Source organism: Caretta caretta, chromosome 21, assembly GCF_965140235.1.
Source record: "Caretta caretta isolate rCarCar2 chromosome 21, rCarCar1.hap1, whole genome shotgun sequence".
Taxonomy (NCBI): domain Eukaryota; kingdom Metazoa; phylum Chordata; order Testudines; family Cheloniidae; genus Caretta; species Caretta caretta.
Window position 1 is genome coordinate 19,517,173 of NC_134226.1, and position 19,270 is coordinate 19,536,442.

The 19,270-nt window shown below is 51.7% G+C and overlaps 1 protein-coding gene across 1 annotated transcript; it reads right to left on the bottom strand.

The window, feature by feature from the left end:
* Positions 1-9,918: 9,918 nt before the first annotated feature.
* Positions 9,919-17,310, bottom strand: LOC125625200 (homeobox protein SIX6). The gene is made up of 3 exons (XM_048826955.2): positions 16,643-17,310; positions 16,060-16,223; positions 9,919-14,087 (listed from the first exon to the last, which is right to left on the bottom strand). Exons 1-3 carry the CDS (start codon positions 16,982-16,984, stop codon positions 13,934-13,936), a joined length of 660 nt encoding a protein of 219 aa, XP_048682912.1. The 5' UTR covers positions 16,985-17,310; the 3' UTR covers positions 9,919-13,933.
* Between the last annotated feature and the right edge of the window lie 1,960 nt (positions 17,311-19,270).

The window sequence follows — 19,270 nt, forward strand, 5'->3', positions numbered from 1 at the left end:
GGACGCACTGCAGTGCAGGGTTAAAGTGAAGGAGCTATAGAACGCCTACCACAAAGCCTGCAAGGCAAACCGCCGCTCCAGTGCTGTCCCCACGACCTGCCATTTCTACAAAGAGCTGGATGCAATATACTTGGGGGCAACTCCACCTCTACTCCAAGGACCACCCTGGTCACTTCAGAGCCCAGTTCAACAAGGCAGGAGGAGGAGGAGGAAAGCAGGAGCGAGGGTGCTGAGGAAGAGGGAGACACCCCGGCATCCCTAGATGCATGCAGCCAGGAGCTGTTCTCAAGCCAAGAGGAAGGTAGCCAGTCACAGCGGCCGGTGCTTGGGGAAGGACAAACACCAGAGGAGGTTCCCAGTAAGCAGCTTTTATTTTGGGAAGGAAGTTGTTCAGTGCGGACTCTTGGGGCAAGGAGGGTTAGGGATACATGCATGCCTAGATGCGGAATAGGACGTTGATGTGCTCTTTCACATTCCGGTACAGCTAATTCAGACCCATCAGTTTGTATGTATAGTTGGGATTGTGTTTTCCAATGTGTATCATTTTGCATTTATTTACATTGCATTTCATCTGCCATTTTGTTGCGCAATTTAGTGAGATTCCTTTGTAACTCTTCCCAGTCAGCTTTGAACTTAACTATCTTGAGTAAATGTTGTATTGTCCACAAATTTCACTACCTAGCTGTTTATCCCCTTTTCTAGAGCATTTCTGAATATGTCGAACAGCACTGGTGCAGTGCAGGTCCGTAGGGGAACCTGGCTATTTACCTCCCTCCATTCTGAAAACTAACCATTTAGTCCTACCCTTTGTTTCCTATCTTGTTTGGAAGTCTGGATCCCAGCTTCCATTTTTGCTGCAGCAGGGCAGGGAGCACTTTCTGTTACGCAGTAAATATCATTATGGGATTCAAATGCTGACCGCCTGGTCCATTTGAGGACTTCAATACCCGTGTACCACTGTCAGATAAAAGTGCTGCTTCTCTAGCTCAAGTAGCTATCTGTGCATGTGGCTAGGATTTGAACCTGTGGCTACTTGCCTATGAGACAGACAGCTTTCAGTAGCCCAAGGTGTTTGTACTGGCTTGCTAAGCAGAAAGTTCTGATTTTAGCAGCGATATTATGGTGTTCACACTGACCTCCTTGGGAAGGAGGTGTGTTCCGTAGCCTCTAGAGGGAAGACTGCCAAACACTCTGTTATGAAGCCAAGTTTGCCTTGCCTTTGTTATGCTCCCAGACTCTCCAGATTGGAGCATTTTATTGGAGAGAAAAGATTGAGCCAGGCCCCTCTGCCTTGGCTGTCCCACCACAGCTAGTGATGGAATTCGCTCTAGTGGAGCAGTGTGTCCATTGGGAGGGGGAGGCAATGACAACCCCTGAGGGATTCTCGCCAGACAAAAACCCTTCAGAAGCAAGAGTTGAGGCAGTTGCATCTGAAGAAGTGGGCTTTTTACCCACGAAAGCTTATGCCCAAATAAATCTTAGTCTTTAAATTGCCACCGGACTCCTCATTGTTTTTGTGGATACAGACTAACATGGCTACCCCTCCGATAGTTGAGGCAGACACACCCCAAAAGCCCTCAGGGAAGGAAGCAGCCTTCCCCATCCCATGCAGAGATGGTCTGTGACAATCTGAATGACCTTGAACAGGATGGAAGAGGGAGAAATCTTCATCTCACCTCAGCATGTGGGAACAAAGGTTAACCCAGCGGGAGGATGGGGAGGTCAATCCACTACTCCCTGTACCCAGAGAACCTGGGAGGATGCCACAGGATCCCCAGGCCCTGACCTGAGAGGAGATGGAGCAGAGTAGGGGCTTTGGCTGTGAGAGAGGGTCCCTTACCAGAGGTTGGGCTCCCTCCGTGGTTCCAAGCAATGTGCATGGTTCAGAGCCAGGCCTTGCCTGGTCCCCATAATGCCCCAAGAGAGTGAACTCCAGGGCAGCACCAGGGCTGCTGATGCCTTAAGGAACAAAGTCACCATCCCTAGGCACCGGCTGGGAGGAATAGGTCTCAGGTTCACATCCAAAGGTTTTGGGGTGACAGATATAAGGGGGGCATGGGAGACCTCTGCTGCAAATCCTCTCTGCAGGGTCTAAAACGAACATGTGTATATGGGGTCGTTGTCAACCAGCTGCTTTATGAATGATGTGCCAGCTTGTTATAAGCTGATTTATTATCTGAATAGCTGAAATTTGAAATTACCAGACATAGTAGCAGACATGGCACAACCTGCAGGCTTTCCCAGGCTACTGGTCCAGACCGCTTGCTGGCCCTTTTCCAAAAGGGGAAGCTGTGACAGAGATTTTGCACTCTTGGCAGGGGGCTCAGGGGGCTGTTTTTGTTAGTGACAAAAGGGAAAATAGAATGTTTGAAGTAAAATGTCTAAGGTATTCCATATGTGGGGTCACCTCTGAGAATGTTCTGGACCTTTGTAGAACCTCATGGAATCTTCCAGACTTTCTGAGAACTACATTTTCCTCCAACGTCCTAGAAGGTCAGCCACACCCTTATGGGTATATAAGTGTAAGGGGACTGTTGCCCCCTTACTAACATTCAATGGGGTTGTTTTAGTTGCTAGCTCCCAGTACTAAAAAGGGGGAAGGGTCGATGGGGAATCAGGACCCTGAGACTGACAGCCCCCAGGAACAATGGGGAGAGGCCAATGCTCCAGGTCAGCCTGAATGACAGGCCGAGCAGGCTAATCAGGGAGTCAGGAGGCCAGGGAGGTCCTGTCCTCTGTGTGAGCTGGAATTGCCTGTGTCAGAGTGGGGCCGAGCCAAGGAGAAAGCAGGGGCTCAAGCTGAGCTGGGGTGCAGAGCTGGGCCAGATCCAGAGGAACCAGAAAAGCAGCCCAGAGAGAACAGACCCTGTCCTGGAAGCAGAGCTGCAGCCCCAAAGCCAGAGGCACAACCCAGAGAGAGCAGACCTGCAGGAACCAGAGCCAGAGGGGCCAGAAAAGCAGCCCAGGAAGCAGGTCAGTGCTGGGAGCAGAGTGACAGAAGCACCCTGCAGAGCAGACCTGTCCTGTGAGTGGAGCTGCAGCACCCAGAGCCAGAGGGGCCAAAGAAGCAGCCCAGGGAGCTGGAGGCAGAGCAGCAGCAGTGCTGAGACCAAGTGGTGGAGCTGGAGCTGGAGCCGTCTGGAGCTGGGTGTGGTGAGCAGCTGGGGAAACCGAGGGGGACCCTGGGCGTGGGCCCAGCACAGGGAGACACCTCAGTCAAGAGGCTCTGCAGGCCAGGCTTGGATCGTAACCCCGACAGGGCGGGGGTGACGCTGGGAAGAAGGGTCCTACCACTTAGAGCCTGAGCGCGTGTGGCCACCACCAGAGCAAGTGTCCAACCCACAGCATCCCTACAGCACAGCCAGGGCTGGAGAAGGGGCCTGGGACTTACAAGGAGCAGACTGTGAACTGCCCGGACGTTCCAGAGACACTGTTTGTGGTGTTCCCTGCCACAGAGCAGGCTGATGTGTTTTCTTTAACCTTTCCCATTTTGCCTTATCCTTTTTAAAATTAATTGTTGATTAAATAACTTGCATTTGCTTTAACTTGTATGTAATGGTCAGTGGATCAGAGAAGTGCCTAGTGCAGAGAGAGTACCCTGGAGTGGGGACACCCTAGCCCCTGTCCTAGGTGACCACAGCAGGGCTGGGGATCGAGCCCCCCAGGAATCCTGGGCCCAGCCTTGTTGGGTTTACGAGGACTCTGCCAGACAGGAGAGTGGAAGGGGAGTCCTCAAGGGCAGGGAGGCCTCTAGGTAAACGAAATGGGAGCGAGGACTCAGATCCTTTTGCTAGCCCACTTCACCGGGGTAGTGCAGAAGCCAGGAAAGTTCTCCACAATAGCGGGACTATTCCCCCGCTTACATAATTGGTGTCACGAACAGGATCCTATCCACAGGGTCCACCCCATTGGTTTACTGGTTGAGTTCTGATAGCACTGTCCAGGCCTGGTCAAGAACCCTACCATGGCTGGAATTGAAGAACTATGGGCCCAGTTTGCTGAACTTCAACGCAGATTGTCAGACCAAGCTGAGGCATTACAACAAGCTAGAACAGAACAGAGAGAAGCCTTATCACTGGCTAAGGCGGTAATAGACCAACAGGCAGCAGAAGCTAAGAAACCCCCTACTATTTATGTCCCACAGGAGTGGAAGGTCACGGAGTTCGGTGGCTTTCCGACTAGACCAGGAGACATTACGGTAGAGGAGTGGGTCAAGTCTGTGAAGGTGGCTCTGCGTGTGCTAAGAGTACCTGAAGAAGATCATGTGGACTTCGTAGAGGAGCACCTCAAGGGCCATACCAAGGCCACAGTAAAGTTCATGGCAGTGGCAGACAAAAAGGAGGTGGAAAAGGTGTTTGAACTCCTCCTAGAAGTGTATGGAGACAAGGTACCTATTGGAACCCGACTAAAGGAGTTCTTTGAGCGAAAGCAGGAACCCAGTGAAACTATCTGGGCATATGTGTATGACCTCCAGGAGAGAATGAGCAAAGTGGAGTGGCGAGACCCTCAATGAGTTCCAGACCCAGATACGGTTCTGAAAGAGCAGTTAGTGCTGGGGCTCCAGGATGATTCCTTCCGCTGCAAAATGAAAAGGAGGTTTAAGGAAGAGCCCAGTAAGAAGTTCTATGAACTCATGCAGGCTGCCATTATGTGGTCAGAAGAAGAGGAAGTTCCTGTGACAGAGACAGCCAAGCCTAACCCCCGTACACGAAGTGGGGAGCCTAGTTAATGCAGCTGCTGGGGAAAAGGCCCTACCCCAAACACAGTTAACACTGGAAAGTTTAAGTGAGGTTGTGCAAAAACTGGCGGTCCAACAGGAGGAGATGATAAAAGTGATGACTGAGTTAATGAAGGAAAAAAATCCCATTAGTATGTCAAAGTATCCAAGGACACCGGGATCCCGAAGAGCCCCACCAAAGGATGAGCTGGGAAGGTACATCTGTTACACTTGTGAAAAGCCAGGGCATACTAGCCGGGAACGTCCACTGAGAGGGAGAACAGAGTCCCAGGCACTGAAAACCAATGGGGCACCAAGAGCGAGTGGTCCATCTACAGTAGAAGGCCAAGCAGTGGCAGAAGGATTCCTAGGCCTCTCCTTGGTGGAAAATCACTCTGCATACAGTGTTGAAAGGAATGTGGGCAATGCCAGCATACCTAATGACTTCTGTAAGCGAGCATTTGGAAACTGTCTAACTGCTGAAGTATGTATAGCAGGGGTGAAGACCAGATGTTTGTTAGATACTTGCTCAGAAGTCACCACCGTCACTGAGTCGCATTTTCAAAAATATTTGAAAGACAAGGAACTGACCATGCACAGCACACAGTTTGTACGTCTAACAGCAGTTAATGGACTGGCAATCCCAGTGGTGGGATGCCTCGAAGCAGACATAGACTACATGGGCCAGACACAGCCAGGGAAATGCATCTTCATCCTGAAAGACAGAGACTCTGAAGGGAGCCATATGGGAGAAGGAGTCCCAGGGATTCTAGGGATGAACATCATTAGTGAGCTGAAGGAGCTACCGTTGCCAGAAGAAGGAACCAGGAGGATGAACCGTGATGGGCACTCTAAGAAGAATGCTGTGCTGAGTAGAGTGCTGGCTCGAGCACAGAGACAAAACCATTCATTGGGCCCTGCGGGGCAGATTGGAAATGTTAAAGTGGGCAGAAAACAGAAGACTGTTATTCCTCCTCGGAGAGGGAAGTTCCTAGATAAACACTGCTGTGTATCAGAAAATGCCAGTAGATATCGAGCTGTTGTAAAGCCTACATCTGGGGTAAACCTACCTAATGGACTTCAGTCAGCCAATGTACTGACTAGTACCATCAAAGGAAGAGTACCAGTGAGTCTTCTAAACTCAAGCTAGGGAGTTGCAGCCTGAGGAGGTGATCCCTCAGGTGAAGGTAACATTTGGGGAGAGGGGAGAACAAGTTGCCTTTCCTCAGGAAAGATGTGATGGGAGACTGCTAGTTCCAGTTCAAGCGGCATGCCAAGGGCTGATTCCTGCACAGGTGGCTAACTTAAGGGAGTTGCCAGAGAAGCATCAAGAAGCCTTTTCAAAGGATGAGGTGACCAATTTCGATGACTGGGTCAAAGGTGTCCACAAGACAGCCAGTGAAGTTGCTCAGTACAACTAAAGACACAGCCCAAAGTAGGAAAAGGACTTATGATCGCAAGTCCAGTGGGGCTCTCATCAGACCTGGTGACAGCGTACCAGTTCGTAGCCACAGACACCAGAGATGTAATAAAATACAGGACAAATGGGAGCCAAGTCCCCACACTGTGGTCACCCACAACAATCCTGAACTGCCAGTGTATGCTATCCAGCCTGAACAAGGAGGTCCTGGGAGAGTAGTACATAGGGACCAGCTAAAGTATTGGACTTTTAGTCTTACCAGGGCTCGTAGGAGGCACAGAGCAGCATTTCCAGAGGAGACTAAAACCAATGGGGTAAACCCAAACCCTACTGGGAATGGCCAGATCCCTCAAACTCACCCAGTTTTACCCGAGAACAGGGAATTGGAAAATATGAGTAACGAACCACCAGTTTTAAGAAGGTCCCAGAGGGCTAATAAGGGTGTACTTCCTCTTAGACTTAGAGATGATTATGTTATTGGTTTCATAGAATCATAGAATATCAGGGTTGGAAGGGACCTCAGGAGGTCATCTAGTCCAACCCCCTGCTCAAAAGCAGGACCCATACCCAATTAAATCATCCCAGCCAGGGCTTTATCAAGCCTGACCTTAAAAACTTCTAAGGAAGGAGATTCCACCACCTCCCTAGGCAACGCATTCCAGTGTTTCACCACCCTCCTAGTGAAAAAGTTTTTCCTAATATCCAACCTAAACCTCCCCCACTGCAACTTGAGACCATTACTCCTTGTCCTGTCCTCTTCCACCACTGAGAATAGTCTAGAACCATCCTCTCTGGAACTACCTCTCAGGTAGTTGAAAGCAGCTATCAAATCCCCCCTCATTCTTCTCTTCTGCAGACTAAACAATCCCAGTTCCCTCAGCCTCTCCTCATAAGTCATGTGTTCCAGACCCCTAATCATTTTTGTTGCCCTTCGCTGGACTCTCTCCAATTTATCCACATCCTTCTTGTAGTGTGGGACCCAAAACTGGACACAGTACTCCAGATGAGGCCTCACCAATGTCGAATAGAGGGGGACGATCACGTCCCTCGATCTGCTCGCTATGCCCCTACTTATACATCCCAAAATGCCATTGGCCTTCTTGGCAACAAGGGCACACTGCTGACTCATATCCAGCTTCTCGTCCACTCTCACCCCTAGGTCCTTTTCCGCAGAACTGCTGCCTAGCCATTCGGTCCCTAGTCTGTAGCTGTGCATTGGGTTCTTCCGTCCTAAGTGCAGGACCCTGCACTTATCCTTATTGAACCTCATCAGATTTCTTTTGGCCCAATCCTCCAATTTGTCTAGGTCCCTCTGTATCCTATTCCTGCCCTCCAGCGTATCTACCACTCCTCCCAGTTTAGTATCATCCGCAAATTTGCTGAGAGTGCAATCCACACCATCCTCCAGATCATTTATGAAGATATTGAACAAAACCGGCCCCAGGACCGACCCCTGGAGCACTCCACTTGACACCGGCTGCCAACTAGACATGGAGCCATTGATCACTACCCGTTGAGCCCGACAATCTAGCCAACTTTCTACCCACCTTATAGTGCATTCATCCAGCCCATACTTCCTTAACTTGCTGACAAGAATACTGTGGGAGATCGTGTCAAAAGCTTTGCTAAAGTCAAGAAACAATACATCCACTGCTTTCCCTTCATCCACAGAACCAGTAATCTCATCATAGAAGGCGATTAGATAAGTCAGGCATGACCTTCCCTTGGTGAATCCATGCTGACTGTTCCTGATCACTTTCCTCTCATGTAAGTGCTTCAGGATTGCTTCTTTGAGGACCTGCTCCATGATTTTTCTGGGGACTGAAGTGAGGCTTACTGGCCTCATGAAGTGTTTTAATGAATATTGTTATGTATAGTATGAAGAAATAGATGTGAAATGTTAAATATGTTAAATGTTCTTTTTGATAATTGTTAATGGGTTTTTGATATGATACGATGTGGGTATATGGTGTTACTATGGGGCCCGGATGTACTGGTGTGAATATTGTGGCTGTCGCAGAATTTTAGCAAGGGGGAATGTAAGGGGACTGTTGCCCCCTTACTAACATTCAGTGGGGGTGTTTTGGTTGGCTAGCTCCCAGTACTAAAAGGGGAAGGGTCAATGGGAAATCAGGACCCTGAGACTGACAGCCTTCAGGAACAATGGGGAGAGGCCAATGCTCCAGATCAGCCTGAATGACAAGGTGAGCAGGCTAATCAGGGAGTCAGGAGGCCAGGGAGGTCCCGTCCTCCGAGTGAGCTGGATTTGCCTGGGTCAGACAGAGTGGGGCCGAGCTAAGGAGAAAGCAGGGGCCCAAGCTGAGCTGGGGAGCAGAGCTGGGCCAGATCCAGAGGAACCAGAAAAGCAGCCCAGAGAGAACAGACCCTGTCCTGGGAGCAGAGCTGCAGCCCCAAAGCCAGAGGCACAGCCCAGAGAGAGCAGACCTGCAGGAACCAGAGCCAGAGGGGCCAGAAAAGCAGCCCAGGAAGCAGGTCAGTGCTGGGAGCAGAGTTACAGAAGCAGCCTGCAGAGCAGACCTGTCCTGGGAGCAGAGCTGCAGCCCCCAACCCAGAGGCACAGCCCAGAGAGAGCAGACTTGCCCTGGGAGCAGAGCTGCAGCAACCAGAGCCAGAGGGGCCAGAGAAGCAGCCCAGGGAGCTGGAGGCAGAGCAGCAGCAGTGCAGAGACCAAGTGGTGCAGCTGGGGCTGGAGCAGTCTGGAGCTAGGTGCAGTGAGCAGCTGGGGAGACCGAGGGGGACCCTGGGCAGCGGGCCCAGCACAGGGAGATGCCTCAGTCAAGAGGTTCTGCAGGCCAGGCTTGGATCATAACCCCGATAGGGCGGGTGCGACACTGGGAAGAAGGGTCCTACCACTTAGAGCCTGAGCGCGTGTGGCCCCCACCAGAGCAAGTGTCCAACCCACAGCATCCCTACAGCACAGCCAGGGCCGGAGAAGGGGCCTGGGACTTACAAGGAAAAGACTGTGAACTGCCCTGACACTTCAGAGACACTGTTTGTGGTGTTCCCTGCCACAGAGCGGGCTGATGTGTTTCCTTTAACCTTTCCCATTTTGCCTTATTCTTTTTAAAATTAATTGTTGATTAAATATCTTGCATTTGCTTTAACTTGTATGTAATGGTCAGTGGGTCAGAGAAGTGCCCAGTGCAGAGAGAGTACCCCGGAGTGGGGACACCCTAGCCCCTGTCCTAGGTGACCACAGCAGGGTTGGGGGTCGAGCCCCCCAGGAATCCTGGGCCCAGCCTTGTTGGGGTTGCGAGGACTCTGCCAGACAGGAGAGTGGAAGGGGAGTCCTTAAGGACAGGGAGGCCAGTGGGTAAAGGAAGTGGGAGCAAGGACTCAGATCCTTTCGCTAGCCTACTTCACCGGGGTAGTGCAGAAGCCAGGAAGGTTCCTCACAATAGCGGGACTATTCACCCGCTTACATAAGGGTCGGGGTGTTGCCAGCCAGTCAGTGAGAAATAAGAATGAACTGAAGTGAAGGGAGAGCCCAGCTGCAACTTTATATATAATATATAATTGTGAAAGTGTTGGCTCCTCTGATGCTGTGCTTCAGCTCGCGAGGGCAAAGACGAGAAAAGTAGCCTTCTGAACGAGTGTTAACATTCTCATACTCTCACCTAGTGTAACTCTGTTTAATACTGGTCTACATAGTGCTGGTGCACAGATCAATTTCTTGATGTTAGTAAATTTCAATTATTCTTAAAATTAAAGTTTCTATAAGCTTAGCTGAAACAAAATTTTTATTTGCTTAAAAATGGCATGAATATATACACATTTACAGTTCCTAGCATACTAATTTATCATCTTATATGACAGGGCTATATCATGCATGCAAATTGTGCATCAAAGTCATGAAATGGGCACAAAGGCAATAAATAAGATATTGAAAAGTTTAACAAATGGTGGAGGGGGGGGCGTGCGGGATTTGGTGTAGGGCTGGCCCTGCTCTTGGGCTCACAAGGCCATGGTATGAACTGTATAAAGGTTGTATGTGTTCATGTAGGCTGGGGATTGTATTCTGTCCCCATGGGAGTGTCCTGCAGGAACTAAAACCACTGTGGGGGGTGATTAATGGAAACCCCTATGCAGTGGATGAGCAGCTGGATATGAGTCAGCAGTGTGCCCTACTTGCCAAGAAGGCTAACAGCATATTGGGCTGCATTAGTAGAAGCATTGCCAGCAGTTTGAGTGAAGTGATTATTCCCCTCTATTCAGCACTGGTGAGGCCACACCTGGAGTACTGCGTCCAGTTTTGGCCCCCCCCCCCCCCCCCACTACAGAAAGAATGTGGACAAATTGGATAGAGTCCAACGAAAATGATTAGGGGGCTGGAGCACATGACTTACAAGGAGACGCTGAGGGAACTGGGCTTATTTAGTGTGCAGAAAAAAAGAGTGAGGGGGGGATTTGATAGCAGCCTTCAACTACCTGAAATGGGGTTCCAAAGAGGATGGAGCTCGGCTGTTCTCAGTGGTGGCAGATGACAGAACAAGGCGCAATGGTCTCAAGGTGCAGTGGGGGAGGTCTAGGTTGGATATTAGGGGAAAACTATTTCACTAGGAGGGTGGTAAAGCACTGGAATGGGTATCTAGGGAGGTGGAGGAATCTCCATCCTTAAAGGTTTTTAAGGCCTGGCTTGACAAAGCCCTGATTGGGATGATTTAGTTGGGGTTGGCTCTGCTTTGAGCAGGGGGTTGACTTCCTGAGGTCTCTTCCAACCCTAATCTTCTATGATTCACATACTGCTCTTTCCAGGAGAGAAGGCTGCTGCGTCCGTGTGTGTTTGTGTACACACGTTTGTATCTGTGCACAGATGTCCATATGTGTAGCCCTCCAGCTGGCTCACCCAAACTGGCTGTTCTCTGTGACTCAGCCAAAGCAAGAGCTGCCCCGTCAGTTCCCACTGTGCTGTTGCCTTGGTGGTGGTGGTGAAGGGGTGGGGTGGGCAGTGCTGGGGATCAGGGTTCATCCCCTCAGGGAATAGGTCAACCCCACACACAGCAGGGGGCCAGGGCCTAAAGGTGTATGTGAAGGATCCACATACAAACAGCCCCAGTGCCCTACCCCAGCAATGGACTCATCTTTGCTTCAGGTGAACAATCCTTGTATAAACAGCCTCTGTGCCTCACTGCAGAGGAGGCTGCATCTCAACACTGGGTGTAAACAGCCCGGGCCACACACCGAGCCCCAGACAGACAGCAGAACCCAGAGAGGGTAATGAGCCATAAGGAGCTGCATTGGCTGAGGACCCCAGAGACCTAGGGGAATTGTGGACCACTGCAGCAGAAGACAAAGTAGGAGGTAGCCCAGGGGACTGAAACATTGCTCCAGTTGTAGAACCAGGGAACCGGTCAGCATGTTTCAGGAGGATCCCCATTGCCAGGGCCCTAAAGTCTATGCAGAACCTCACCGTCCCTTCAGACTTTGGGATCAGGACTATTGGGCTTTGTCATTCACGCTGGGACTCTTCCATTATCCCCCAGGGCCAGCATTGCCTCAAGTTCTTTCTGGACCACTTCCCACCTTTTTCTGGGAAGTGGGCAATGCTGGGTGCAGACCTTCTGCCTGGGAATGGTGTCTATGATGACTGGTAATGTTCATCTGCACTGGATGGAAAGATAAAATGGAGGGAAAGTCTTGGACCAACTTTTGTAGCTTTGCTTTTTGTTCCGGGTCTGAGACCTGCCAGGGCCCTGCTTTGGGACTCTGAGGAGCAGGAAGGATCCCAGTTCCTCTACCGCAGATACCCCACACTCCTAGGTGGTGTCCTGCTTCCCTGATGGGCCAATAGGCCACACATCCCCATGGAGGTGGGCAGCTTTGTTGACTCTGGCCCTTGGGCCATGCAGCCCGTTAAGGAAGGGCCACTTTATTGACTCCAGCCACTGGCCCACAGAGCCCTGTAAGGAAGGGCTACCTATTGACTTAAGCCATCAGGCCACACTGCCTGAGAGTGAGGGAAGTCCAAGGGAGTCTAAATACTAGACAGTACTAACCTGCTTGGTAGTCAGTCACCATTATGGAATCTAGCCGGTGGCAGTACATCCCTTCTGTTTAACCATTCGTGACCTGACACCCTGTGACAGGGTGTACCTACGCTGCAATACAAGGCCAAATTGTCCTGACTCTATGGTTTTTGTTTCCAACTTATGGTGGCTGAGCATACATGGTTATGCTAAAGCCATACACAAGTCCAGGTCTCTCATAACATATATTTTTCTTCCCCATTGACTTAGTTTCCTGTAGCACCAGCTATTCAGAGTGTGGGGATAGCAGGTTAGATTCCTGAATCAGGCCCTGGTGAGCCCCAGCTGCACCGCCTGCTGAGCCCCAATGCATACTGGACAGGACCGTGCAGACTCCCTGAGGGGCCCCAGTGCATGCTGGGAGAAAGCAATGGAGAGAGGCCTGCTCTGCAGCTCAGCACTGCTGCCCTACCCTCACCCACCCCCTCAGAAGGGGGTAAAAATCGTATCTTTCTCACTCAGGTTTAACCCTTCTGTCAGGTGGAGTCAGCAGCAACAAGGGCCAGGTTCAATATCTAGGGATGCCTCTTAATAGTACAAAACAGAAATAGCTTCAACCTCCACCCAGTAATTTGGGAAAATTAAACATCACCCCTGGGCATCTCTAAGAGGTAGACTCACAAGCATTGAGTCTGTGTACAACAAAGAACATTTTTAGTAAAACGGGAAAAGGAACCCAGCATTAATTTTGGAAAACACCACAATTCAAAAGTATATGACCATGAGCAAACACCCATCTCAGAGTACACGGGGCAGTACTCTTTGCCTCAGTTTCTCATCTTGCAGTGTAAAAACACACCACTCTCCCCAGTGCACCCTCCTCACAGTTACTGTCCTCAATCAGTAAAGACCCATAGTTCAGAGGTGTGTTCACATGAGTTCACCCCAAAAGCGTTGAGCACTGCTTCTGTGTTCACCATTGCAACTGTCTCATAGTTGCTAGTGTTCACTGGGCCAGGACTGTTCACTGGGCCACTGCTACTGCCATTTCTCTGCTGTGATATCACATTCTGAGGTGCTACTACTTAAAACAGCTCTGTGATTTTAAGAGGTGGAAGGAACCTCACGTCTACCACAGACTTTGCAATTTCTTTCAGTCCATTACTACCATACCCCAGATCTAACGCTCAGCACCTAGTTATCAGTGATTTCAGCTCTAGTGATCACTGAACCCACACAAAAACTCTAATCAGCTCTATTTTTAAACACTACAGAGAACAGTAGCAAATAATACCTAGGACTCCCTAGTAAGACCCCATACCCCCAGACACGAACACTCACTCTTACTCTCTTTCTTCTGCCCTAGGTATTGGCATCCCTGCCCCCTGCATAGCAAGTGAGATTCAGTTTAGGGTAAGCCCCTCAATCAGGGCAGGCTAAGTACAGTTCTGCTGCCCTTTACTCATATAATAGGGATAACAACATTTCATTACCTCTGCATTCAATAAAGTGATTTGTAACCCAAGACTAGCAAAAACTGATCACTTTGGCAAAGCAGCTCCATCATGCTGTGCACCTAGAAAGAGTAGGTGAGTTTATGAAAATACAGTCTGTTCCTGAAATCTTTTCATCTTGGCTCATTGCTAGATGTCAGAGGAGAGTTCATTCAGCCTTTGCTTACACAAGTAATCCTTGTCCTGTGGCTTCTGGCTGGATCCCCCTGCAGGTCACATCCTTCCATGTCATCCAAGGGGGATGGGGAAATCCATGACTCCTACCCAGCCCTGGCCAGGTGCAGGTCTCTGCTGTTCATAGACTGCTCTTGCTGTCACTGATGGTTGAGGTGGGATACTTCTGCCTGCTGAGGGCACTGCTGTGCTCTTGCAGAGATGGGGTGTCACTCAGGCCCACAGTGTCTTGACTCTCAGCCTTGGGAGGCTGGGATGATGAATCTTTCTGGAGTCTGGGTGTGGGGGCAATTAATAATGCAACTAGAGAATTAAAAGCCCCATTCAATTATAGTAATCCCTCTCCCAGTGTAAACCCTCTCTGCAAGTTATTAGTACCATGCTATGGTCATGCAAAGAGACCCTGTCCAAGATCAGGGCCTCTTTGGTGCCAGATATTGTCCAGACCCTATCCAAGATCAGGGACCCATTGTGCTGGATGCTGCATAGACCTCCAACCTAGGCTGGGTTCCCCATTGTTCTGGGCACTGCACAGACAACAAACAGGCACTGAGAGAAGTAGGGAGTTGCATAAGGTCTCTGGAAGAGGAAGGAATAGAACCCAAGTGTCCTGATCCCATGTGCCAGACATGAGGTGCTCCTGGACCAGCCCTCACGACATGGGAAATAGGGTGGCAACATTTTCTCCAATAAGCAAGGGGGCTGCACTGGGATCCCAGGGACTGAACCTGAGCAGGCGCACCCTGAAGCCCCACTTGTATTTGGAGGGAATAATAAAACCACATTACTGGGAGATTCAGTTTGGCTTTCAGCCCTGAAAGCTACTTCCCGCAGAACTGTGCCCCCTACTGAACCTCCATCCAGCTCCCTGCAGCACTACATCCCCTTCTGCAGCGGTTCTCAACCAGGGGTCCATGCGCCCTTTCGGGGGGGGGGGGGGGGGCACAGGACCCTGTGGCTGAAACCCAGATCCCAAGCCCTGGCACTCTACGTCATGGGGCTGAAACCCTGAGCCCCAGCACCCCCCACCACGGTGCTGAAACTCCAAGCCCTGGTCCCCCCCACCAACTGCAGTGCCAGAGCAGGACAGTCCCTGGGGCAGCTCCCCACCCCACTTCCTCCTCTCCCTGCCCCTGAGGCCCCCACCCCCTGGCCAGGTTGGAAGCAGGAAGCCAGAGTCTGGGCAATGCGGGCAGCTGCTGCTCTGGCTAGTTTCATAGAGCAGGCAGCCACGGCATTCTCCTGTCTGCTGCTGCTGGTCCCTGGGGTTGCAGCGGCTCCTCAGCTCACACATCTGGTAAGAGCTGCCCAGCCAGGGGGACCCTGCGCTGTGGCCAGCAGAGCCCTTGGGGAGCAGTGACCGCAGGGGAGCCCTCCTGGCACACAGCCCTTAGCTATACCCTCCCTGCACCCTGAGTTTCCCCCCCTGCCCGCACACAGCCCCCAGCTACCCCCTCCCTGCACCCTGAACTACTCCCTGCATGCACACAGCCCCTAGCTCCCCCCTCCTTGCACCCTGAGCTACACCCCCCCACCCACAGCCCTGAGCTCCCCCCTCCCTGTACTCTGAACAGTTTTCAAACTTTTGGAGCTGAACCCACACCACACACAACCCAGACAGGCTAGGTGGCCTGCCGTGGTGAGTCAGAGGGTGGAGGTGGCGCTGCCTTCCTGGACCCCACTGTGCGGAGCTGGCCCAAGCCCCACCAGCCCCTGCCCTCCCCCAATAGAAATCAAACTACGCCTATGTCCAGCGGCCCACTCTTGGTCTGGAGCCCTGATTCCCCTCCCCCACTGGACCCTGGAGTTTTTATAGCATGTTGAGGGGGGCCTCAGAAAGAAAAAGGTTGATAACCCCTGTTCTACTGCACCCCTGCCACCCAACTCCATACAGCATTGTGCCCCCTATTCAGGCCCTGCCCCTCTCCCTGAACCCTGGTGCCCCCTACTGACACCCTATCCCAATCCCTGAAGAACAACACCCCATACTGAGCCTCCACCATGATCCTTGAAGCACAGCTCACACTACTGACCCACCCGCTCCCAGCAGCAAGGGGCCTTCTACTAAGCACCCCGCCCCACTCTCTGCAGCACAGGACCCCTTATTGCCCCTGTCCCACTCCAGGCAGCACAGGACCCCTTGAATATTTCATGTATGTCTCCTATCCTATCCAGTCCCACTTGGCCTGTATGCTGCAGCCTGGGGCAGGCACCATCTTGGATCCTGGGGATGTTCAGGCCCCTCACCTGTTCTTGGCCGAGGCAGCACGGTCCCGCTGTCGGCGGTTCTTGAACCAGTTCCCCACCTGGGTGGGGGTAAGGCCAGTGGCATGGGCCAGATGGCGCTTGCGGGAGGGGTTGGGGTAGGGGTCCTGCAGGTACCATTCCCGCAGCAGGTTCCGTGTCTTCTCCTGGGGACAGAGAGAAGGGCAGTGGGATGGGTATCAACACAGGGATGGGGTCAGCAGGGAGACCCTTATACCCTATCCTGATGAGCCTTCCCAGCCATGCACAGGCCCATATAGAGCATTCACCATCCTGGTGGGCAGCATAATCCACTGCAGTCTATTCACTGGGTGGTGGTTGTGGGAGACAGAATCATCCCCTCCAGTCTATCCCACCTGAGGAGGAGGTGGGATTGCCCTACAGAGCATTCCTCTTGGGGAGGGGGGGCAGAGCTGTCCCCAACAGTCTATTTAATCATCGCCCACAGTCTATTCCCTGGGGGTGGGGGATTGTCCCCTACACTCTATTCTCTCACCAAGGAGCTGTCAATCTGCTGCTCATGACCCTCTTCCTCTCCTGCCCCACCACCCGATGCCCTGCTCACCTTGAAGCTGCTGGCCCTGTGCTGGATGTTGCTGTTGGAGAAGGATAGTCTCCTGCATGATGGGTACTGGTCCAGGCCCCCCAAGGTCCCTGGGGCCCCACAGGGTGAGGCCTGGCTGCAATAGGGTGCCAGCAGGGCTGCGGTGTGGGGACCCAGCGGCTCCAGCTCAGGGCAGGCCGGCACCCATGGAGGGACCTGGTGGCACCTGTGGGCAAGGGTAGGCGGCAGGGCCCAGAGGAACCGTGCCAGACGCTCGAACTCCCCACTCTCCTGCAGGGCCTCACAGACTCGGGCCACCTGCCCTGGGGGGAAGAGTGACAGACCAGGTGGTGGTAGTGGCATAGGGCCAGTGGGGGGATGGGACCAGGGCAGAGAAAGGTGTAGGTTTGAATATGGGATGGAGAGGTAAAGTGCAGGAGGCAGGAGGGTATAGAGCAAGAAAAGGGGAACAGGGCAGGGGATCGGGATGGGAGTATGGGATGGAGGAGGGATGAGGCAGGAATCAGGGCGAGTGGGGATGGGGCAGGTTTGTGTCGGGCTGGAATGAGAGGAATGGGACAAGCAATCCGAGTATGGAACAGAGGGTTATGGGTCTGGGATTGGGGTGTGAGGAACAGAGAGGGACAGGGCAGAGGATTGCGGGGGAGGCCTATAGGAGGCAGACAGAGGGAATTGGACAAACTGAGGATGGGAGAGAGAAATAACAGAAATGATGTTAGTGCCACTACCCAGTAACTAGGCAGAGCTTTGCATCAGTCCTTCCCTTCCCACCCACCCACCCCCCGCACCCTGGGCAGTGCCATGGAGGGCCACCTGGCTCAGCCAGATGACATGGCAGCTCTGAGGTTTGATCTCCAGACTCACCAGCTATGCTGACTCCCTTAAAGCCTCAGCTCCTCAGACGGAGGTGGGGTGGGGGGGGAATCTCAGCCTCCATGGAGGAAAAAGGCACTTTCTAATCTTTGTGTTTGTAGAGAGAAGGCTGGGGACATGACCCCCACCTCCCACGAAAGCTGGGGACTCAAACTCCCCCCCCCATCCCACCGAAAGTTGTTGATGTGATATATGCCCATCCTAACTCCCCAAGGAGGCTGGAACCAGACCCCTGCCCCTCAAGAAAGCTGGAGATGTGATCCCTGCTCCCTCCCAACAAAGGCTGGAGACAACCCCCAGGCCCCCCTGAAGGGTCACAAAGCAGAAAGCAAAGAAAGAAGCCAACATGGATTACTTTTAAAAATCTTGGTTTGAAGCCAATCTCATGCAATTTTGAGTGGCTGACTCTGCTGGCCCAGTCAGGGACCCAGAGAAAGCAACTCACCTGTCATGTGCAAATGGTGGATTGGTTGGAGATGGTTAGAAAGAGGACCAGACGCCAGGCCATCCAGCTAGGTACTGAGAATATAGATAAGACATATGGGCTGGGGACGATTTCTGGGCCCTAAGGACTCAGGAGCCCCAATGAGAACCAGCAGACCAGTGACTCCTAGTGCGATATCATGTGAGAGCGATTAAGAAGGAGCAGAGTGGTGGGATCCCTTGGGATATGACCTTAGTCAGACTAACAATGAGTCCTGTATCTGGCTTTGGGGTGCACACTTCAAAGAGGATGGTGACAATTTGACAATCCAATCCATAATAGTGAATAATTAGGAGTTTTAATAAAGAGAATTTAAAATACTCTTTATAAAGAGTAAAGAATTAAGAATAATAATAAAATAATAAAGAATTTTCAATCCTTGAGGGGGCCACTTGGGATCTGGGGCAAAAATTGGGGATTGGTCCTGCTTTGAGCAGGAGGTTGGACTAGATGACCTCCTGAGGTCCTTTCCAACCCTGATATTCTATGATTCTATGAAATACGATCTACCTATTCACCCTCTCTAATATACAGCCACTATACATCCAATACGTATCTATCCATCCAGTCCATATCTATCTATCCAGTCATTGTGACAAAGTCAGCCAGACAGCTGCAAGAGGGTGTGGGAAGGCAGGCATGTTAGCCCTAGAATGTTAAAGGCCCTCTTCCCTATAAGCTGAGAAGGGGTTACCTCAGGTCAATTAGGAACACCTGGATCCAGTTAAGGGCTGCCTGAGAACTTTTAAAACTGGAAGGGAGAGAGAGATAAGCTGTTACCAGGCTAGTGGCAGCAGGGAAGTAAGCTTCTCCAGAATGGGAGGCTACACTCCTCCCCATAGGGGAAGCAGACAAGCCTGAGTGCCTTCTAGGGGAAGGACTGACATCCTGGGGCAGGCTACAGGGCAACACCCAGCCTCAGTGAGGAGGCAGGGGAAGGTATCATCCCTTTGTTTTCATGTTTATGGGACTATTGCCCTTTTGTTTGTGTAGGATCACCCAGTAGGGCCAAAGGAGCACAGATAATGGGAGGATGAACACTCCCCGGAGTAGGGTGGGGCTGATTTACCCCAGGCCCACCATCACCAGAGGGGGAAGTGCTTGGTCCAGCAAGGCGAAGGAGGTGCCTTGCCACACCATCCACCCACCCCAATATACAGCTATCCATCCAATACACATCTACGGGGTCAGTTCTAGGGGTGGACAAGCAGGGCAGTTTGCCAAACTGCTGGGCGTTTTTTTTTTTTGCTCAGCAATGAGGTGCCCAAAAA

What these genes read in the sequence shown, in the direction of transcription:
- LOC125625200 (XM_048826955.2), bottom strand. Translation starts at nt 16,984, where the DNA reads ATGCCACTACCACCACCTGGTCTGTCACTCTTCCCCCCAGGGCAGGTG. An exon ending in ACAGGGCCAGCAGCTTCAAG is followed by an intron (nt 16,224 to 16,642) that starts GTGAGCAGGGCA and finishes CTCTGTCCCCAG; the next exon opens with GAGAAGACACGGAACCTGCT. An exon ending in GCTGCCTCGGCCAAGAACAG is followed by an intron (nt 14,088 to 16,059) that starts GTGAGGGGCCTG and finishes CCCCACACCCAG; the next exon opens with ACTCCAGAAAGATTCATCAT.